General features: G+C 40.0%; 1 protein-coding gene across 2 annotated transcripts in view; it reads left to right on the forward strand.

Moving 5' to 3' along the window:
- The first annotated feature begins 316 nt into the window (after positions 1-316).
- Positions 317-20,845, forward strand: part of LOC138617747 (inactive phospholipase D5-like) — a 60,371-nt gene continuing 39,842 nt past the window's right edge. Inside the window, exon 1 of one of the 2 annotated variants that reach the window (XM_069692995.1) lies at positions 317-955. In XM_069692995.1, the coding sequence (XP_069549096.1) occupies positions 803-955 (153 nt within the window). In that variant the 5' untranslated portion in view covers positions 317-802. Of the gene's footprint in view, positions 956-9,984; positions 10,707-20,845 lie in introns of those variants that run through there. The other variant, XM_069692996.1, reaches the window with a different exon arrangement.

Below are 20,845 nucleotides of genomic sequence, written 5' to 3' on the forward strand. Positions count from 1 at the left end.
CGGGCTCCACTGGTGTCTCACACAGGGGTCTTTCCTGCTTCTATGACGCTGCATCAGTATCACCACAACTCTGTCTGTCCCCTCTCTCTCTCTCTTTCTACCTCTTTCTCCGTGTCTCTCTCCCCCTCCCTTCTCCTCTCTCCTCTTTTGCCTCACATACACTCTCCCACTCTGCCTGAATGTGTGGAAGTCCTGATCGGTATTATCGGAGTCCCCGATATTCTGAGAGCTGAGCCTAACAGATCGACGCTTAGCTAAACCCAGTCTAACCTCACTCTGCAATTACTGAAGATCGCCGCATTATCTTGAGAAGGTGAAGCCCTGCTGCTGTGGAGGCACACTGGAAGAGGATTTCCTAGAGCCTGTGAACATCTGCCAACAGTGGTGAAGACAGGGATGCTCCTACTTTATGAAGACAGAGAGGTGATGGCAGCGAGAGCTCTTTGTTGATTGATTTTAGGAATGCAAAGTGTCAGACTCCTTTTATGTTAAAAGTAATTGGAGGAGAAGAAGCTCTGTGATATTTTACTCTATATTCTCATCATCGAATCTGAAGACAACCTACTGAAGCTGAATGCTTGGAGCAAACTGCTTTGGAGGAAAAATAACATCCTTTGATAACTGCAGCTAAATAACTGCGTTCACTTTTTCACTTTGCACGAAGGAAGTAAAAAGTGCAGTCACGCAAAATGCATCCAAAAAAGGAAGAGTTTTCCTCTGCTGTTAACAGAAGATCAACAAGCTAATCGATCATTTTACCAAGACTGAGAAACCACTGCACCACCCTTCCAACCTCCCAGCCATGGAGCTGCGAGGGATCCAGGACCTGAGGGGTCAGGGGTTAAGTTTCAGCTTACCATCAGCCGGGATTCCAGCCAGCTCCGTGATAACGACAGTGCAGCAGCAGGACTACTCAGCCAGCGTCTGGCTGCGCAGGAAGGATAAACTGGAACATGTAAGTTTCTGAATCCTGGATCTGAGGTCTGAAAAAACAGATGTAAGGAGGCTGAAATGTTGAGACAAGAAACAGGGAGTTGAAATGCTGCGGCCTGAGTCATTATGTCAAAATATGAATATTCAAGAGATGCAAATTTGTGTAAATCCTTTAACTAAAGGAAATCCAATACAAACTGAAAAAGTCAACAGTATTTTGTAGAGGTTAAAAAAAATGCAGTGCTGAAGGCATTTCTCTCAACTAAAATACTCATTTTTGCATTTTCACTGGGACTTGTTCGTTAACACTGATCACCGGTTTATCAGGTTTTTAGGAACTGTAAAGTTTAAATGGATAAAACAGGATGTAATTATGTTGGTACAAGAATGTTTGGCTTTGGGTCTTTAACTGTAACACTGTTATCAGACTGATAACATTGGGGTGCTGGCATTAAAATAAGATAATATCTGAGAGGAAATTGGTTCTGGTCGCTGTGCGGTTTGGACGCTGGGCCTCAGCTGGAGAGGTACAACAAGACGGAGCAGGCTTTAGTTGGACAAATTAGAAAATTTGAATGTGTTATAATGCAGAGATCATATTCAGAACTGAATTGAAACAATTAGCAGCATAATCGATTCATTCACCAACAGAAATTTAATACAAAATTTGGAGGGATTAAAGACATTTTTCAGGCTAAGAATTTTAAATATGTGCTGCTTCCTGCATCTCTAATGTGAAAATTTGCTGCTCATCTCTATTTCATCACAGTGAAGTATATTCTCGTCAGTTTTGGACTGTTGAAAAAACAAGACATTAGCATGTATTTATTATTAATTTATTAAATTAATATCACAATTCTTCATTACATCCGTAGACATTTTATCGACAAAAAGTTTGATCACTTAAATTAGAAAATAATCAAACTGATTAATAATAGATGATTGCAGACCTATTCCACGCTTGTAAAACAATTGGCATAAGGTATGCTTTCTTGTCCCATTTAAACTGTGTTGAGTAACTTTAATTGTTAACCTTTGATGGAATAACACGTGCAAGTTTCTAAATTGTGCCTGTTGTGGGGGAGATCTCTGGTTATGGGTGGAGGAACGAGCTGTTTTTCGACTCAGCCACACGACGCCTTTCTTTTCAGTCTTTGTGGTGTCCAACAGTCACTTTTGTTTTCTATTAGAGAGGAGTTGTGAGCTCCCTCAGGAGGCTCGCTGCTTGCAGGTAAAGTGTCAACATTCTTCAGAGGGCTTCGAGGTATAGAGATTTAGCGTCGGGGAAAGAAGTGGAAAAGGTGTGTGTTGAATATTTGATGCTGGAGGGGAACAGTAACACAGCCAGAGAGCTGTTTCTAGGTCTGCCTGTCTGTCTGCATAACCAAAACAGATGATCAAGCAGCCTTTCACCTTTCTGCAGACCTACAAAGATGCACACATAAACATACACACACACACACACACACACACACACACACACACACACACACACACACACACACACACACACACACACACACACACACACACACACACACACACACACACACACACACACACACACACACACACACACACACACACACACACACACACACACACACACACACACACACACACACACACACACACACACACACACACACACACACACTCTATGCAATATTCAACAGAAATTATACCAAACAAATGCAAACCCTGCATTCCAGCCACATCCAATGGCCAGGCTATTTATGCAACATTTGGCAGATAAAATGTCCTACCCTAGTCCTGAAAAACCTCATTAATATTTACTGGAAACTTCCTCAACAGATGCAGCTTGGACGTACGTTTGACAAAAGAGCCAGAGTTACTGTGCTGACAGCGATGATAAATGGGGAGGAAGTAGGAGGAGAATGAGATAAGAAGTTGGATACGCTTCAGGCACATTGAGTACCACCATCACTGCAAAGATTCAATTCACAAGATCAGCATCAACCTGTCAATCTGATTCAGTTTTACCCATTTTAAATGAAGTCACGATTCTCAGGAAATCACGACCTAAAGCGTCACAAAACTGATCACCACTTCTAACCTTTTCTTGTTTTTAGTGGTTCACTCTCTTTTCAGCGTTGAATGTTGATATTTTACACATTTTCCAGGTTAAAGGGCTTTTTGGAAATGAAGAAGTGTACGATTTCAACAGTCTTTACTACATTTTGGATGAGGAGCGATGCATATGGATAACCAGTTGATGACCTGGCTCTCCCTTCATCCGTTTCCTTTTCTTTCATAGAGCCACCAGGCGTTCAACATCTGAAATGCCTCAAAATTGACTTTATGAAACCGATCTCTGGGAATGTGAAATGCAAGGACCTTAAGATTGTTCCTGCTCAGTCTTTAGACTCTATTTTACAGTCTGATCAATCCTGCTGTTTGAGTTATCAGGAAGTGATTCTCATCTCTTTCATGTTACAAGGATCTACATTGACTGATTCATTTTAGCTCTTGTGCAACGCGGATACTGTGTTTGTTTTTCTAAAACTATGCGAGTGCATTTAATGGATTCAGTACCATTAAGGTTATTTGGTTAATGGCTCAATGGATGCTCCATTATTTCATGTCATTACTGTTAGGTCATATTTCACATGCTTGGTGTCAGATGCACCCTGGTATGTAAACTGACTCTTAAACTTTCTATTGAGGCAATTCAAGGATCCAGTGTGTTCACTGGTTCTAAAAAAAAACATGAATCAGCAGCTGATCATCAGACCGGAAGGCTAATGCTGCATCAGAGGCAGTGAAACCTCCCAGAGGAATTTTAAGAATTGGCAGGTGGAAGTAGATGCAGCTCCCCCACACTGATTACATTTTCAGTTTGTATAGGTGATGGATAGATCCAGTCGAGGGTAACATGGGTAAAACTATACAGGGACCTGAGGATTTCTCACATGGATACAAACTGGTCTAAATGGTTTATTTCACACATTGTTTTCTATCTATGCTGTAGGAAACTGAGGATGGTGATGGTGAAGGCTTTAATCATGAAGAGAGAGTTATTCAGCTCAAATTGAAACTAAATTTCTTGCTGCAGATTTTCCAGTGTATGAATTATTGCCATATATACCTTTTTGATGAGCTTTATCCTGGTGAATGGTTCCCAGTGACTCACTGAAAAGCAAGCAAAGTTTTACAGAGGTAATCAGCTTGCAGACAGTTTTTGTTCAACTTTGACATATCCACATCTAAGGTTTCTCCCACCATAATGGAAGTTAGACTCTGGAAGTAGAACATAAACAGTTGATCAATTATTGTGTCACAGGTCAAGTGTTTTAGGTTATATATAAAAAATTCAGGAAAGTCAATTCAGAAACTTTATGGATCAAATAAGCACACAGGACTAAACTGGCCAATTAAGTTCCCTATAAATCAAGTTGCTTCCTCACATCTGTGAAAGAAATTACATAAAAATCCACAATTTCCATAAACCAGCATTTCCCATTGATTTGCAACATTTCCCTCAATGACCTATAGAGTCACGAGATACTAATAAGAAGGATACCACATATAAACCCCAAACCAGTGGAACTGAACTTGAATGAATTGAAAGTTGCATATAGTTTGGCTGACTCGTCACTAAGGATTCACAAAAACACAAATTTTTAGGATGATTTGAACTGTTTCCTTCAGACAATCTTAAAAGATTTCCTGCCATCACATTTGATCATGACAATCCCTTTTGATAAATGCTGATAACCCTCTAGAAACCAGAGCTTCATTAACGCTGCTGTCTCCCACAAACTGAACAAAGCTCTGCCGTTCTTCTCCATTACGTGGTGAAGACCTCGGGCTACGTCTCCCCTTTTCAAAGCAGCACAGCACAGCACTTTAGACAGACTTTTGTCTCCCTGTCGTGTTTAATCGCCGAGTTTTATCTGACAGTTATTCAGCAGGAGAAAAGACTCACCTTTAGCTTTGTGCTGTTGCTGCCTCTCAATGCTTCAACTCTGACATAAAGCTGCTTCCTCATAATGCCGTTAGATGGCTTTGATCTTTCAATAAGATGTTCCTGTGTCATTGTTTGTTCTTAGACAGGAAATAAATAATCACTTTCGCCTGTCATGCGGACACATTATGTGTTAAAGTGAAAATGTTTCTCCATGACGTGTGATTGGTTCATTAAAGGTATTTTCTCATTCTCTTAGACAGGATACTCTCTTTGTGTTGTAGATGGAGGATTCCCTGTCAAGGGAAGTCAGTCAAGTGAAAGAGGACACGCTTTAAGGGCTGATTAAAGTTAAAGATTTCAAATTAGGATTTTTTTTTTTTTTTCTTACCCAAGGATGCTTTAGCAGAAATGGGGGAAAAGGAGAAAGATATGGTTTTGTGCTTGTAAGAGTTGTTGATATAAATGAAATTAGACTTTATAGTCAGAAAAAAACATCTCAACAGAATGATATATATGCAGATGCCTTTGGCCTGAAGCGAACCATAACCAATCACCTCCTCTCGTCACTGTGTTGAATACCGTGTACCAATTAAATTGATGCTTGAGTGTCTGGCTCCTTATTTGACAGCTTGGCACACGTTCAGCTTCGCTTCACTTCTGCTGCAGCTTAACTATGTGTCCAGGCCTCATGCTTTAATTAAAGTTTCCCTCCTGTCTGTTCGCTGCTAAACAATGTGTGACGCTGAAGCTGTTGAAGAAATTTCTAACTGATGTGTACCAAATGCAATTAGTTTCCTTCGCTGAATTTCAAATGCATACAACAGAACACAAGTGAGGGATGAATTATAAAGTTATTTAAGTAGCAGTTCATTTGTTGACTGATGTCATAGTAAAAACTATGACAGCCTAAAGTAAAATCAGTGACTGTAATATAATTCATGTCACAGTTTCACAAAGAAAATGATTAAAACGTACAACACTTAGGCACGTTGTGAACCAAATGGTAAACTTTTCTTTAAAAGAACTTTCACCATAAAGTCAGGAGTTATTGATGACTACAGTGTTTGGATTTCAACAGCATTCATGAGCTATGTGCTGGACAGGATTTCATGAGGTATTATTGCATGAAAGAATACTTAAGTCATGCAGGGATTCATGCATGAATCCTCGTTAATTAATTCACCCTGAAGTGAAGTGTGACCAGGATCTCTAGTTAACTTCAGATTAGACCATGTTAATGTTAGTGATGTTTTGTACAGATGAAAGATCGGTGCATAAATGACCATGCAGTGAAACAAACTAAACTGTAAATCCATGCATCCATTGAGCCATCAGCTGCAACCACTTGACCTTCACTGTTCTGCAATTCCAATCAGTGATTAGTGCAGGAAGTGGATCTACTCCATTGAGACTGTAGGAACAGTAGAGGGAGCTATTGCCTAATGTGATCGAAGAAGAGCTTTATTAAAGAAGAGGGGCGCAAAGTTTTTGTTTCCCAGTCCACACACCTGACTGTCTGTGAGCAGGTGTGTGTTGTATATAAAGTACTATGATAATGAACACCACCAGTTTCAACTAATTGAATGTCTCCAGGATCTGAGGGTTTGAAGCCTGCTGGCTGACACTTTCCTACATGTGAGCTTTAAATCTCCCCTCACACCTTTCACTTAATTGGCTGTTTTTTGCTTTCATTTAATCTTTGATGATCTTCCCTATGTGGCATCTCAGACCCAAACATGTTACCTCTATTTCTTCTCTCACACACACACACACACACACACACACACACACACACACACACACACACACACACACACACACACACACACACACACACACGGATTAATCCACTGGAAGCCATACTTATGCTATTTCATGTGGTGAACTAATTAGGCAATTTACTGAAACTCATTATAGACTTTCTGTGTGTAAAGACAAATTATTTTAGCTAAAGCGGTGATACATGGTTGTGATTACAGGGTGTAGGCTTGCACGCATGTTAGCATCTCTACCACCCTCTTTTCCACCAGCCTGGACCCGGTTCAGTTTCCAGGTTAGGGCTACTGTTGGTGTGGATTTGGTTCTACTTACAAACCCTGTAAGAACCAGTTTGCTTTTCCAAATCCCAGGGAGCCCCGTCATTCACTCTGCTTTCCCAGCTCCGCTCTCGTCAAAATCAAGCACAGCAACAACAATGGCGGACACTTTGTCTACTTCACGTCTATGCTGAAGCTCTTTTTCTTTTTTCTTTTTTTTTAACTGAGAGTCGCAAAATTTTCGTTTGTGACAAATAATCCAGATCCGAGCGCCTCTTGGTTCTCGATCGGCCAACTGTTGCTGCAGATCTGGAACCAGTTTTCCTGGTCGAAAGCCAGTTCTTTTGCTGTTGAAATGTGAAGAACCGGTTCCAGAGGGAGGATAATATATTTTTTCACAATTTATCTTGTGTTTTTGTTCAGAGCAAACAAAATAATATATAGTGGTGGTCTGTGAAGCTTAGACAACATACGATTGATTCTCAGTTGGGACCTTTTGGTGATACAACATTTTTTTCTGATTGAAACTAAATTGTATAGGCTACGATTAGCTTACTTTGGATTACACTTAGGAAGGAATAGCAACAACTAACATTTTAGTTAATATACTTATTCATCTTTTGGAAATTAGATGACGGTTAAATACAGTAAGTCTTTAACTTCTCAGGCTTATTTGTCTCCACTGGTTTATTCCACTACTTGGGCACTTCATTCTTCTTTTACATAGAAATCCACATTGCACAAGAAAAAGAAAACAGAAGAATGAAAATTATATGTGCATCTGTGCCATCATTTTAATTAGAGTCTGTATCTCATCACAGAGAGAGAGAGAATAAAGAATCAGAATAAAAAACCCGCCTGATTTGCAGCACAAATACAAACAGAGGGTAATTTTGGCAGTCGCAACAGTTTGAAATGCTGTTGCACCAATCAATCACACCAACCAATTATTCAGCGTCAGAGAAGTGATCGACTGTTTATCTGGCCTACGGCTTATATTTCCGAGAGGTTCTAAATGAGATATTTGTGATACAAAAGACAAGCACAGATCAGATTAATGCTTCAGGACTGACAGCGTCGGAGTTATTCCTGGCATTTCTCCACACTGAGACTTTGGAGGCTGATGATGTTGCAGGACAGAAAGTGACAGTAGTCTCATATAATAATTATGCAAGTGTGGTTGTTTGCATGGAGGATTATCCAGATTGATTTAGTTATGCAGCTTGTATATTTACCGATTTAGAATATGAAACATCATTAACTGATATGAGCTGTGGTGGTTAATGTTTGGAATGACGTTAGACAATCTTTTTCCATTCTGTTTACAAGGAAACTTGGAAATTTGGAGGACAGTAAATGACCAGCAGCGTCTAGGGGCTCAAGCTATTCAATATTAGACGAAATTGAGATGGATATTACTTTGTGACCAACTGTCTTTTCCATTTGTGCTACAGTTGAGCTGTGTGCAATACCTACTAGTTCATGTCAGAAAATGAAGTCACTGCCACAACTTCCTCCATCACTTTCCATTTAAAAGCCCTCTAGCGTAACATACACAGTCAATCCATATTCTAGGTTATGACCTAGTCAGTTACTCAGAATAATAGGAATGGCTGTCCCCTCGATATACTGTAAATTAATTTGTGTTGGGAATTTAAGAATATGTCCTACTATGTTTTATTCTCTGTAGAAATTCAGAATGTGATACTTAATGATTGGCTGATACAGGACGATACACACGGCAACATGAGTCAGGGAAGTACTGACACTTCAAGCACTGGTCTTGGATAATCTAAGTGGATGATTTTGGTGAATTCAGTCATTTGATAAAGTAAGTGCAGTATTTGCATGAAAATAGTTGGAGTGTATCGCAGTTTTAAAGTGGATCAAATGTTGCTTGTTCAGATATGTCATAGTTTCCATGGTATTTGCTTAGTGTTCCACATAAATGTATGTTCCTGTCACCTTCAGATACACTGGAAGAATATTTTATAATAGAGACATGCAGTTTCACTAATTGGACAAGTGTAACAATTTAAAAATTCAGCTGGAGGTCATCCTTGCAGTCATGCAAGTGATTTATGAGAGTTGCCTGAGTACAGTAATGGTGTTTGTTTATGGGCTTTTATTGCCAATGCAGTAAAGTTTTTCTGAGCTGCAGGTGGACCATAAAAGAAGAAGACAATGTATTCAGTGTAAGGGCTTTAAACGTGAAAAACTATTTTTTAGTTTTACTATTTACCGTGCGCTTTATGGTTCTGTGATCCATTCTTGGCTGCTCTATTCTCATTAATTTAACAGTTGCTTCAAATAGCTTCTGAAGGTTGGACACATCTACTGGATGTTGTTTAGGCTAGTCTTAAGTAAATTTAGCAGTTTTTACACATGATGAATGATCATCTTTAGGCCTTAAAAGTTGTACCTCTTGACCTCCAGACTATTTTAGAATTTAAAGCTGTAGCTCTATAATACAATTGCATTCCCTTACAACTGATTCACAAAAACACAAAGCAATAAGAAGGCTGCTTTTATATTGAGACTATTCAATCTCTTCTCTTCTCTCCCCGTTTACCTCTTGCACTAGAAAAATATCTGATTTGTAAAGTGTACTAGCACCCTCTGTTGGCTATTCTATGTCAGCACACAGCTGCAGGGCAGACAGACTTTAAAAAGATACTACTATCCATACTTGCATCTGAACAGGAGCTTTTCTGCATACCAATGTGCTGCCAATGACGTGATCGCAAACTAAGAGGTGTGACATTAACTGAAACTGTTACCTGCCTCTGCATCATTTATTTTATTTCTGCTTCAACACCTTAACACAATAGGCCAGTAGTGAAAAGAATAGGTGTGTCGTAATCACAGAGTTTAAGTAAGCATGAGTAAGGACAGAGCAGCTGATTGCCATGTATAGTAAGGTCCAGGGTGACAAGCAGGATCGACAAATGGATGGACAGTGACAAAAAAAGGGGAGAGCCTGATTATCTATTTATTTTATATTCTCTTTTTCTGAGTCGGTGTAGGAGAACAGAAGAAATGTGAGCTTTCTATTAGAGGGAGACGGTGGTGAGATAGGAGCAGGGAGGGAGCGAGAGGCAGAGTGGACGAACATGCGATACTGTGAGATGAGTGGAGACGAGGAAAGTGAGACAGGGAGGAGAAAGGAGGACAGGTATCATGAGGAAGAGGAGACAAAGATGACAGAAAAAGTGGCAGAGAGAGAGAGAGAGAGAGAGAGAGAGAGAGAGAGAGAGAGAGAGAGAGAGAGAGAGAGAGAGATAGATAGATAGATAGATAGATAGATAGATAGATAGATAGATAGATAGATAGATAGATAGATAGATAGACAGACAGACAGACAGACAGACAGACAGACAGACAGACAGATAGATAGATAGGTGTGTCCTGTTATGTTACAGTTTTCATTCATATAGTAGTAGGAGAGGCTAAAGGAGGAGCAGTACTCTCTCTTTCCGCCACACACACACACACACACACACACACACGTGCATTTACAAACACCAACACACACATCTTCGCTGCGGATAGGGACGGACTCCGCTCCTCTGTGACTACAGGGGAAGAAGGGAAGCGGCAGATTTTGCAGCTCACACACACACACTTTCTGTTTCTCTCATCACATACACACACGCACACACACACACACACACACACACACACACACACACACACACACACACACACACACACACACACACACACACACACACACACACACACACACACACCCAGATAAGCACGTGTTTCAGAGTGGACGAGCAACGGAGGGACGCGTCATGAAGGTGAGCTCTCCTTGCTGTAAATTTGTTTAGATTTCATGTGTGGTAAGCATATTTGTGCATGTGTGTGGTGTTATCTACCTATCTATCTATATATATCTCCATCTCTCTTTCTATCTCTCTATCTATCTTCCTCCGTTATGGTGTTGGATTGAGAGTACTGTTTCACTCTCCCTCTGTGTGCTGTAGATGAGAAAATTATAATATTTCTCAGTGGAAGTGTCAGGTATTCTGTTTTTTTGTCTGCAAGTGTTTCAACTGGCTTTTTTTTAATTATTATTTTTTTTTTTTTTTAACTCAGATTGTGTTTGCATGCGCACAGAGGGAGTCTTGAACACTGTGTAGTGTTCGAGGACAGTTGTGACGGTGGTGCGCTGGGATACTTTGTTCCTAGAAAACACAATGAGCTGTTAGCCTTTGTACATTTTGGTGTCTCTACTTTTATCTTTTCCTCTCATAGTTAATGTTTATTTACTAATGTCAATTAAGTAAGGCATAAATTGATACCTTAGTTACTATGAACACCCTTAATAACTGATTATTTAACCATTAGATTACTGTTAGTTAATGCTAAGGTTAATTAATGTACCCTTATTATGAAGTGTGACTGATGTTTTTTTTTAGGGGAAGGCACTCAAATTCATTTCAATGTGCTGTATATATCTCCCTGTATGAGTTCATGCATTCCTTTAGCCCTCAGACGTGCAGGTGCTGTATTGACTTGAGCTTGTGAATATTTCATTCAGTGGCTGACATTTTTTGCTGAGACTGTAGTCCTAATAGACACATCCACAAGGTAAAATTGCATTCACCCAGTCCTGTGGTAACACTGTTTTAACACAGCATCGCAGCTCCTTTTGGGCTTTCAGAACCTGTAATGTCAACCTCTGATGCTGCACACAGAGCAGAGATATCAAGGGAGGTAGATGGATTTTACGCTGTCTTTTATTTATTTATCGATTCATGATGTTTCTACATTTCCCTGTTTCCTGGTAGACATTTTCTTATATTTTTAGGTTACAACAAGGTGTTTTATGTATGTGGTCATACAGTATAATTTTGCTGTACCCCAGTACCCCTGCAGTAAAAGCAATAAAAGATTGGTCACACAAAAAAGCAGACTATCAATCAGATGCTCAGGATATGACTTCAATATTGTGTTATAGGAGGCTTTTATGTTTATTTTATGTATAAACAGAGTTAAAGTAATGGATCTCTTTTTATATATATATATATATAGGCAATTTTTATGTCTTGGACAATGAGACTAGCCTAACGTATTTAAGTGTAGCTCCAGAAGTCTATGGTATCATGTATTGACTCCACACAAAGGTCGGGGAATGTATTCCTATTGATTTTTTTTCATAGTTAAACTAAAAAACACAATGTACAGAAGAAAGTTTGTTTACATGCAAACCTGCTTTAACAGCCACGGCAGCTGAAACTGCATATTTAAACCATGTGTTTTTTTTTAGGATTTTGTCTGCATGGCTATTATTATTACCGATTCATTTATTAGAAAAGATTGCTAATGCAACATGTTTAAATACAAAAGGATAACCCTAACCATTGATGTTTAAGCATATAGCCATCCCCGTACATGTGCAAATAGTTTATGGAAAATAATGAATAAATATGAAACATATTGCAATATTGACAATAAATTGCAGTAAAGAAAATGTGTTTATTACCTGTAAATTGTTCCTCTCAGGACATACATTGGTCTTAGTTCTTTAAAACACACTTAAGAAATTTCTTTAAAGGAAAATTTAAAATTTAAAATGCAGTACTATTGGGGGTATAAAAATAATCAATGACTGTCATCATGCCTTGGAAAAAGCATCCAAAATCTAGAAAAAGAACCCATAAATTTGAGTCCATTGCCCTAAAAGTGAAATGTCCCTTTTACTGAATACAGTTCTAATTACAGAGCACACTTCATTATAACACAATCAAATCAAAGAATGCTGGATGAGGACAACCAGACTAAGCTTGTTCGGACTCACCTCACTGTGAACTGGTCAGCTCTCACTGTCTGTTTTACAGTGAAGCACAGATCCGTGCTCAGTACATGACCCACTCTCACAAACATATTACTGTATTATGTTTACTGTTACTGTATTTTATTGTAACTGTATCCGGTGTGTGCAATCGGATAACCTTTGACAACTATAAATTCTCTCAAGACCTTTCATTGCAAGGTTTCCCTTTGCCATTACTCCTCGTTTCCCCCCGTCTTTATCTGGGATTCTTCCTCTCCATCTCTGTTCCTCTCTGTCTCCTGGTGCCATCCATCTTTCAACCCGGATGCGCAGAGCAAAGGCTGACAAGAGGGCTGCTGGGCCAAAATGTACTGGACAAGTGTGACCTACTACACTCAGACAGTCAAGGATGTAGTGATGGCAGTGGAGAGATCAGGAAGGCAAGGAGATAGAAAGAATATAAGGGACATCAAATAAATAAAAAAATCTGAAGGAGAGAGGAGAGGAGAGGAGAGGAGAGGAGAGGAGAGGAGAGGAGAGGAGAGGAGAGGAGAGGAGAGGAGAGGAGAGGAGAGGAGAGGAGAGGAGAGGATTGGAGAGGAGGAGAGAGGAGAGGAGAGGAGAGGAGAGGAGAGGAGAGGAGAGGAGAGGAGAGGAGAGGAGAGGAGAGGAGAGGAGAGGAGAGGGAGAGGAGAGGAGAGGAGAGGAGAGGAGAGGAGAGGAGAGGAGAGGAGAGGAGAGGAGAGGAGAGAAAGGTGGCGTGGTGAGAGGAAAGATAGACCTTCGTAATTCTGCTCCCAGACAGCATCAGTTTGCTGACACACACTCCCACATCCGAGCACATGCAAACACACACACACACACACACACACACACACACACACACACACACACACACACACACACACACACACACACACACACACACACACACACACACACACACACACACACACACACACACACACACACACAAGCAGACCCAGAAGTCATCACACCATGGTGCAAAGCATCAGCAAACAGTGGGGCCCAAAACACCTAAAATGGTCTCCATGGCAACCAAACTACTGGCTCCTGAATGTTAGTCAAAAAACAGTGGGACAGATCAGTCAGTGTATTCGCTGTGTCTGATATCTCTTTAAAGACGGGTCACTCTGGCCAGATCTCATTTCTCAAAGAAGAACGTCAACACTTGAAAGTCAGAGATTCGATTAGCCTAACTACAGGGTTAAATCAGTCTGACTCACTGCACGTTGTCTGTGGAGATGTCTGTATTATGTTTCCTCTCACTGAGGTTTTCTGTTGCCATTCTCAGTGACAAAGCGGTAGACCGAGCAAACAAGCTTCATGCTAATAATGAAAAACGGACAAATATTTAAACAATGTCACAGGAAGAGATTTGTTCCTGGTGCAGGTTGTGCCCCATTTCTCCATTTATAAAGCACAGGTATAGGTGCAAAATACATTTCCCTATAGTTACTGTGATTGCAGTTCAAAACTATAATATTCCAGCACAAGATTTATTCCCAAAATCCTAATGATCCTTTACATTTCCTGGACTGCTATGCAGAATCTGATTCAGATACAAATTAGTGTGCTCGATCATTTTATTTTATTGAAATACTATCTCCCACTGGAAGGACTGTTCAGTATGTGCAGTTCACTAAGTGTTTACTGTGTTACCGTTTGTAAATAGGAGGATGAACATATTTATTACTGCACTGTAGTGGCAAATGAGTGGAGTATACTGAAGAGACGGTCCAGCTTTATGTAGTTTTCAAAATGCATTGTACAAATGGAAAGGCTGATTCTAATGTAATGTAATGTTTTCTCCTGATCACTTCAGGACAGCCTTCAGGTTGCTACTTGTATGCTGAGTGTGTCAGAAAATAGCCTGGCTAGCTTCATATAATTCCATCATGTCTGGTGGAAGAAAATTGATAAAAAAATGAAAAAATGAAAATACATTATGCAGGAGATGCCTATAGATCATCTGTTTGTGCTGTCTTCGCTGTCACCCTGCAAACTGTCCAAAGTTTGATATTCTGCCTCAGTAACATTACTTACATAAAATCCTTAGACCTGCGCTTGCACTGAAATTCGCCTCTGGTATAACCCAGAGAACTTTTAAAATATGCATTTTTTTTTAAAATTTAATTTAATTTAAAAATTTTTTTATATATATATAATTTTGTTTTCTGCATTTTTTTAAAATTCTTAAATAAAAAAAAATATATAAAAAATACAGGTAAGAAATCAAAATCAAAAATTGTAAAGCAAAATATTAATATTTGTCATTTCTGTCAGACCCTGGATCAATGGTGGTATTCCGTCTATTTTTCAAAAAGCTGTCATACAAAGTGGGCTTCTACCGCTAAAGGCTAACTCACTGTGCCCACACAATGATTGTTTGCTGTGCTACATAAAAACACAACATTTCTGTCGATCAGAAAGTTCAGTGACACTCTCGTCTGTGATGTCTTGAGAGCAGACAGTTGCACCATCGCTGCCACTTGACCAGCTGGACCACTGACAAGAAGGTGCAATTAAACCAGAAACACAGTGAAACACACCAGAAACACACCATATCGCACAGTGGCTGATGAGGCTCGTGGGTAATGTTAATGATCCACAATAGCCTCGTTGCACCAGCAGATATTAGCTGACGTTCAGTTTCACAGAGTGACTGTGGCTGTAACTTGGGTTAAAGCATCACTTAAAATGTCCTCAGAGGTGATCAAAGAGTCAGCATTCAGTCCTGACAGATGTCTGAAACTTCAAAGGGAGACGATCCTTTGGTCACCCTTCATCCCTCGAGAAGCTGCTCCGTTTTGAACTGCATGTCCTAAATCAGAGGCACATATTCTATCTACCTTTTTAACAATGGAGTAAAAACAGGAATACGTAGTGGGTTGATGCTGCATGCCACAAGCAGCCTTGACATATCTCTGGAGCCGGCATCGCTGTCTTGACTACTGATTGGACACTCTCCCCCTCTCTATCTCGTTCTGCACTGTGGATCGACACATTATTCGTCATTCTGTGCTAACAAGGGTTTAACCAGGCAAAACAAATGACACCTCTCAGAACATTACAGGATCTTAACAGAGAACACAGTCTGATTTATCAAAGCATTCATTATGGATGGGCCTGATGGAGAGGAGAGGAGAGGAGAGGAGAGGAGAGGAGAGGAGAGGAGAGGAGAGGAGAGGAGAGGAGAGGAGAGGAGAGGAGAGGAGAGGAGAGGAGAGGAGAGGAGAGGAGAAGAGAAGAGAGGAGAGGAGATTGATTCTTTATTGGTCAATGTAATATATTAACATTTCTACTTCCTACACATTTTATAAATTGAGGCATTAACGATGCATTAAGATATTTTTGAGGCAAAATTCAATTTTACAACAGTAATTTTACATCAGGATAATTTTACAGTTTAGTATTTGATGTCAGTGTGACTGATGACCTCCTTGTAAAACTACAGTAATGTGTTTTTCACAGCTCCAAGTCCTTCATTTATGAAGTCTGAGATGTACGTGTTTGTCCTTGATTCATGTCACTGACAGTTCAGCTCTTGTACAAGAAAAGTGTGAAAGCTCATCTATTTCATGCCTGCGACAGCGTTACTGCATCAATTCTCATTAATGTTCTGTAACTGTTGAATCAGGAGCAACATTCATGTCACTTCAATTAACTGATGGAGACACAACACGCAGAGAGAGGATCAATTTGTCAAAAAAGATGTGCTGTTGTGTCAAAGAAAATGATTAATGGGAACAACGACTCAGTATTTCAGACCTTTTACAAAGCAGGAATTTTGATTTTACATAGTAGGAAAAATACAGGTGGGACTGAATTATGGTTCTTGTACAATAAGAAAGAGGCAGATGTAAATGGGATGGTATCAATATTAATGTTGCACCTGCACTGATGCACATCTAAAAATCTGCAGTGAAAAAGTCTATAAGGTCTGTTTCATTTTGCATTTGTTCCTCCTTTCATTAAAAATGAAAATCCCATTTGAATAACAGGTATAGTAAAATAGTGCCTTTCATACACACAACAAAAGGCAATTTAGCAGATGAGCAAACAATAACTTTCCATAGCGACCAGAGGGCGGCACTTTCTCTCAATGGACACATTGACCATCACACATTACATCTCAAACAGGTTTGATTAATAAGATCAATGATGTCACTTATGGGTCAGTTTTAAAATGACCAATCATCTAATTTTCAGACTCTTCCTTGTACTGTTCAGTTAGTGAAAAAAGAGTGATCAACCTTTTCTGTATGTGCCAGGAGCAAAGCAATTTAGGATAACATACCATTAAAAACTGAAGTTATAATTTTTAACGGCCACATCTGGACGAGGCGCAGCAGGACTGCAGATGATGTCTGATAGTTAAAGTTGTTTTTTTGACAGTGGTTATTATCTGTGCAAAAAACAAACAAAAAAGTCCAGTAAAGTTGGCTCCCTGTCCGTGTGTTAAGTCTGCCAATAAACTTCTCGATGTGCTAGCTCATTACTGTGAGCGTCAGCATCCCTACAGCCCCGGGAGGGAAAGAAGGCCAGAGACACAAGAGGCTGACGGACTGTCAGGGCCACACCAGCAATAAAACTCCTGTCATACACTCGGCTCGAGGTACGAAGAGCTGCCAGGCAAAAGAAACTGTACAAAAGTCTGACAGGAAAGACTGTCCTGAGATGAAAGGTGGATGAGTGCTAAAATGTCTGTTGTTTATGTTACAGTATTAAAAGTTAACAGCCCTGCCAGCTGCTCTGAGGCTGTTAGGAAGCACAGCAGTATTTTGAGCTAAATGCTAACGTGAGTGTGATGTGAGGGACTGCAGGGTAACGAAGGTATTATACTTTTACCGTCTGTGAGTACGTGATGGTCCGGTCCGCTCCAGTTTGGTGTGCAGGCGTGCTTCATGACAAGTGCACCGACTGCTCAAGGAAAACAACAACAGATGCTGAATCTGAAAAGAAGTTGTGCTAAGAAGTTTGTTGCAAGCCACATTTCTTCGTTTCATCTTGTGAATATAAAGACAATTAAATGTGTAACATTTCGCTGAGGTAAACTGCCCAGAGTCTGATCTATAGAGGCCGATCTGATGCACGTGAAACGAGTCCTCCAAGCGGACCCCAGAAATACTATCAACAGAACTGTTACATGTCCACAGTGTCCACAGTGTCCAGGAAAACATCCAGCTGGAAGTAGGCTATGTTCAGGCCATGTTCAGTGTTTACACCACTTACATTGATTTATAATAAATGTCCTAGACTCTTAAGACTAAACATAAACTAAATTTTCACCCTAAAATGTAAAAGTTCTGTCGTGGGGACTTGCATCCAAAAGGAAATTGAGTTCCCATAAACCAATTTTTATCCCCAGGAGTTAAATAAGCACACACACACACACACACACACACACACACACACACACACACACACACACACACACACACACACACACACACACACACACACACACACACACACACACACACACACACACACACACACGCAGAGTTGACAGGCTGACAGCACTAGATAGACATCCAGATGTACAAGCCGCTCATACCAGAGTCCAATATACACACATACATGTTGTTGTGTTAACTGACACACTGTGAAAGTGCTGCTGCTTATTAATTTATTGTAATTGCAGACACAAGCACCAAAAGCAGAAATGCACAAAAGTGCTGTTTTTCTACTCGACAAGGTTCTCCATTGTTTAAAGTTGTGGTGGCTACAAGGATCTGAAAAAGGGTACAGTGAAGACTTTCTGCTCAGCTGTATTTTAGCTGCACTGCAGATATTTTGCTGAAGGCCAGTTCGTGGAGAAAAGTTCATCTCTCTGTCCCCCAGGTGAACATTTTATTAGGCTATTATAAAGACGACTCAGACTCTGATGCAGGAAAAAGATTCCAGTGCTGAAGTTGAATTTTGTGTAAGTTGTGTGGCTACGGTTGTTTTCATGTATATTTTGTGAATGAATCCATTTGGAGAGTTTTTATTTGTCAGGAGGAATCGTTGTCATCAACTTTTACAATCTGAACCATTCCCGTTTCAAATGCAGGACACATTGCTTTGATTCTTGGTGGGCTGATATCTTGTTTTTAGAGCTGCTGGTAATGTCCTCACTTGGCCTTTAAAAGTCCAGATGAATTAAACAAGAGGAGAAAGAGAGCTGTGCCTTTATTGTGAATCAAATCTTGACAGTCTCCCTCACTGCCTTTCTTTGTTCCCCGCCATCGTGGTAATTTAGCTGAGGCCTGTGGTTTGTCAAGGGATCAAGCCCAAGCAGCTCTACTGGCAGAGCTTTAATGAAACACTTTTGGCTCACAAAGCATGTGTGTGCTCGAGTGTGCGTGTATGGATACTCAGTAAACCATCCTCTTTGTCTATATACACACACCAGCTGAGCCAGTGTAATTGAACATCCTGCTGATTCCACACACACACAAACACAAGCAGTGACGTGACCAGTGGCAATAGGATACATTCGTTATTATAGATATGCAGAGGAGAGCAGTGGCAGGAAACGCCATCAGATGGTCGGAAGTGAGCAGAAAAATGCAGGGTTCTGCAAAAACATCTACTTTTTAGTAAGAAGAGAACACAGTGGTCGCTGTAGTACTGTAGTCAACAAAAGCACGTATCTCATGTATCGCTACACCAGCAGAAGTTTATTGTGAGTGATGTGAGGATTATATTGTAGCTTGGAGTATCAGTTGTATTTGAAAAATATCGAAATTGTAAAGAAGTAAAGAAACACGCTGCGAGAGGAATATGAGGGTCATTTGTCAATGTTTAAGAGTTTGTGTGTTTTTTCTGTGTGGTGAAGGGCAGACAGTGTCAGCTCTTCACAATATTGATAGCAATATTTAAAGGGCTTATTTTGTCTCTTATTATAAGAAAAAAAAACTATTAAGTGAAAGTGAAATCATAAGACACGGGCACAATAAAAATAAATAAAATATAGTGATTTACTATTAATTATTTGTTAAACTTATCATAAACAATAGTGTTAGAAGTAGATATGACCATAAAGTGCCAAAAATGCCTTTCTTATAAAAGAGTGTGTGTGTGTGTGTGTGTGTGTGTGTGTGTGTGTGTGTGTGTGTGTGTGTGTGTGTGTGTGTGTGTGTGTGTGTGTGTGTGTGTGTGAGCTTGTTTTTATATCCTAGTGGGGACTTAAACTTGAATGCACACCAACCAATGGGTCGTGTGCACTTTTTGAGAGTTAAGACTTGGTTGTAGGGTCAAGGTAAAGATTAAAGTAAGGCATTTAGCTGTGATGGTTAAGGTCAGAGTAAAGGACAAGGGAATGCATTATATCAATGTGTGTGTCCCATGGGTACAGTTAAACAGGTTTCTGTGTGTGGTGAATTAAACATAGTGGAGAGTCAACTGCTGAATACTAATAGACCAAATGTGCAATGTATGACACCATACAATCAAACAAAGTGTGGAGGTTAAGTGGAGACTGGGCCAACGTCCTCCATCGGGCAGGATTTAATACTGTCTAATGCACACCTGGATGACAGGTGCACAAATTATGTAAAGCAAAGTACATGCATACTGTCAGTAAAGCAACATTTTAGTCAGACTTTTTTTAGACATAAAAAAAAAATTCCCCTACTCCACACCTGAAACAATTACACCTTTAGTATTTGTTCAAATACATATATGAAATGACACAACTATGGATCTGAAGGCATTATTTGGCACGTTTCAAAGCTGTGTCTGAGTTAAATAACCAAGAGCTCCCAGTGGACGGGACAGCGAGGGAAGGCTAGAACAGAGCTGGCTGGATGCAGGAACAGAGGTTTGATTGGGTCAGTTATGTGTGGGCTCAGGACCCACCATGGTCAGCAGGGTTCTCATGTCATTTTAATGGGACTATAATTTACTTATTGATTCTGAGAGCACAGCTGAGATCAATGGGCACAGCTTCTTTGCAAGGGAGTGAGGCTTGAAGAGAGAGTAGATGCAGACTATGATAACTCTGAGTATGTGTTAGCTGTTTACAGGATAACAATGACGTTTTATTCATTAACAACAGACAAAATCTCCAGAACATGTGAGAAAAAGACCAGAGTTTGGAGTATGGACCACTTTCAGAGTCCTATATAATCGTTAAGTTCGAAAAGATGA

The sequence above is a fragment of the Brachyistius frenatus genome, unplaced genomic scaffold, assembly GCF_029030835.1.
Source record: "Brachyistius frenatus isolate BFR_SWC_R1_liver_20210118 unplaced genomic scaffold, ASM2903083v1 Contig_13, whole genome shotgun sequence".
Lineage (NCBI taxonomy): Eukaryota > Metazoa > Chordata > Actinopteri > Embiotocidae > Brachyistius > Brachyistius frenatus.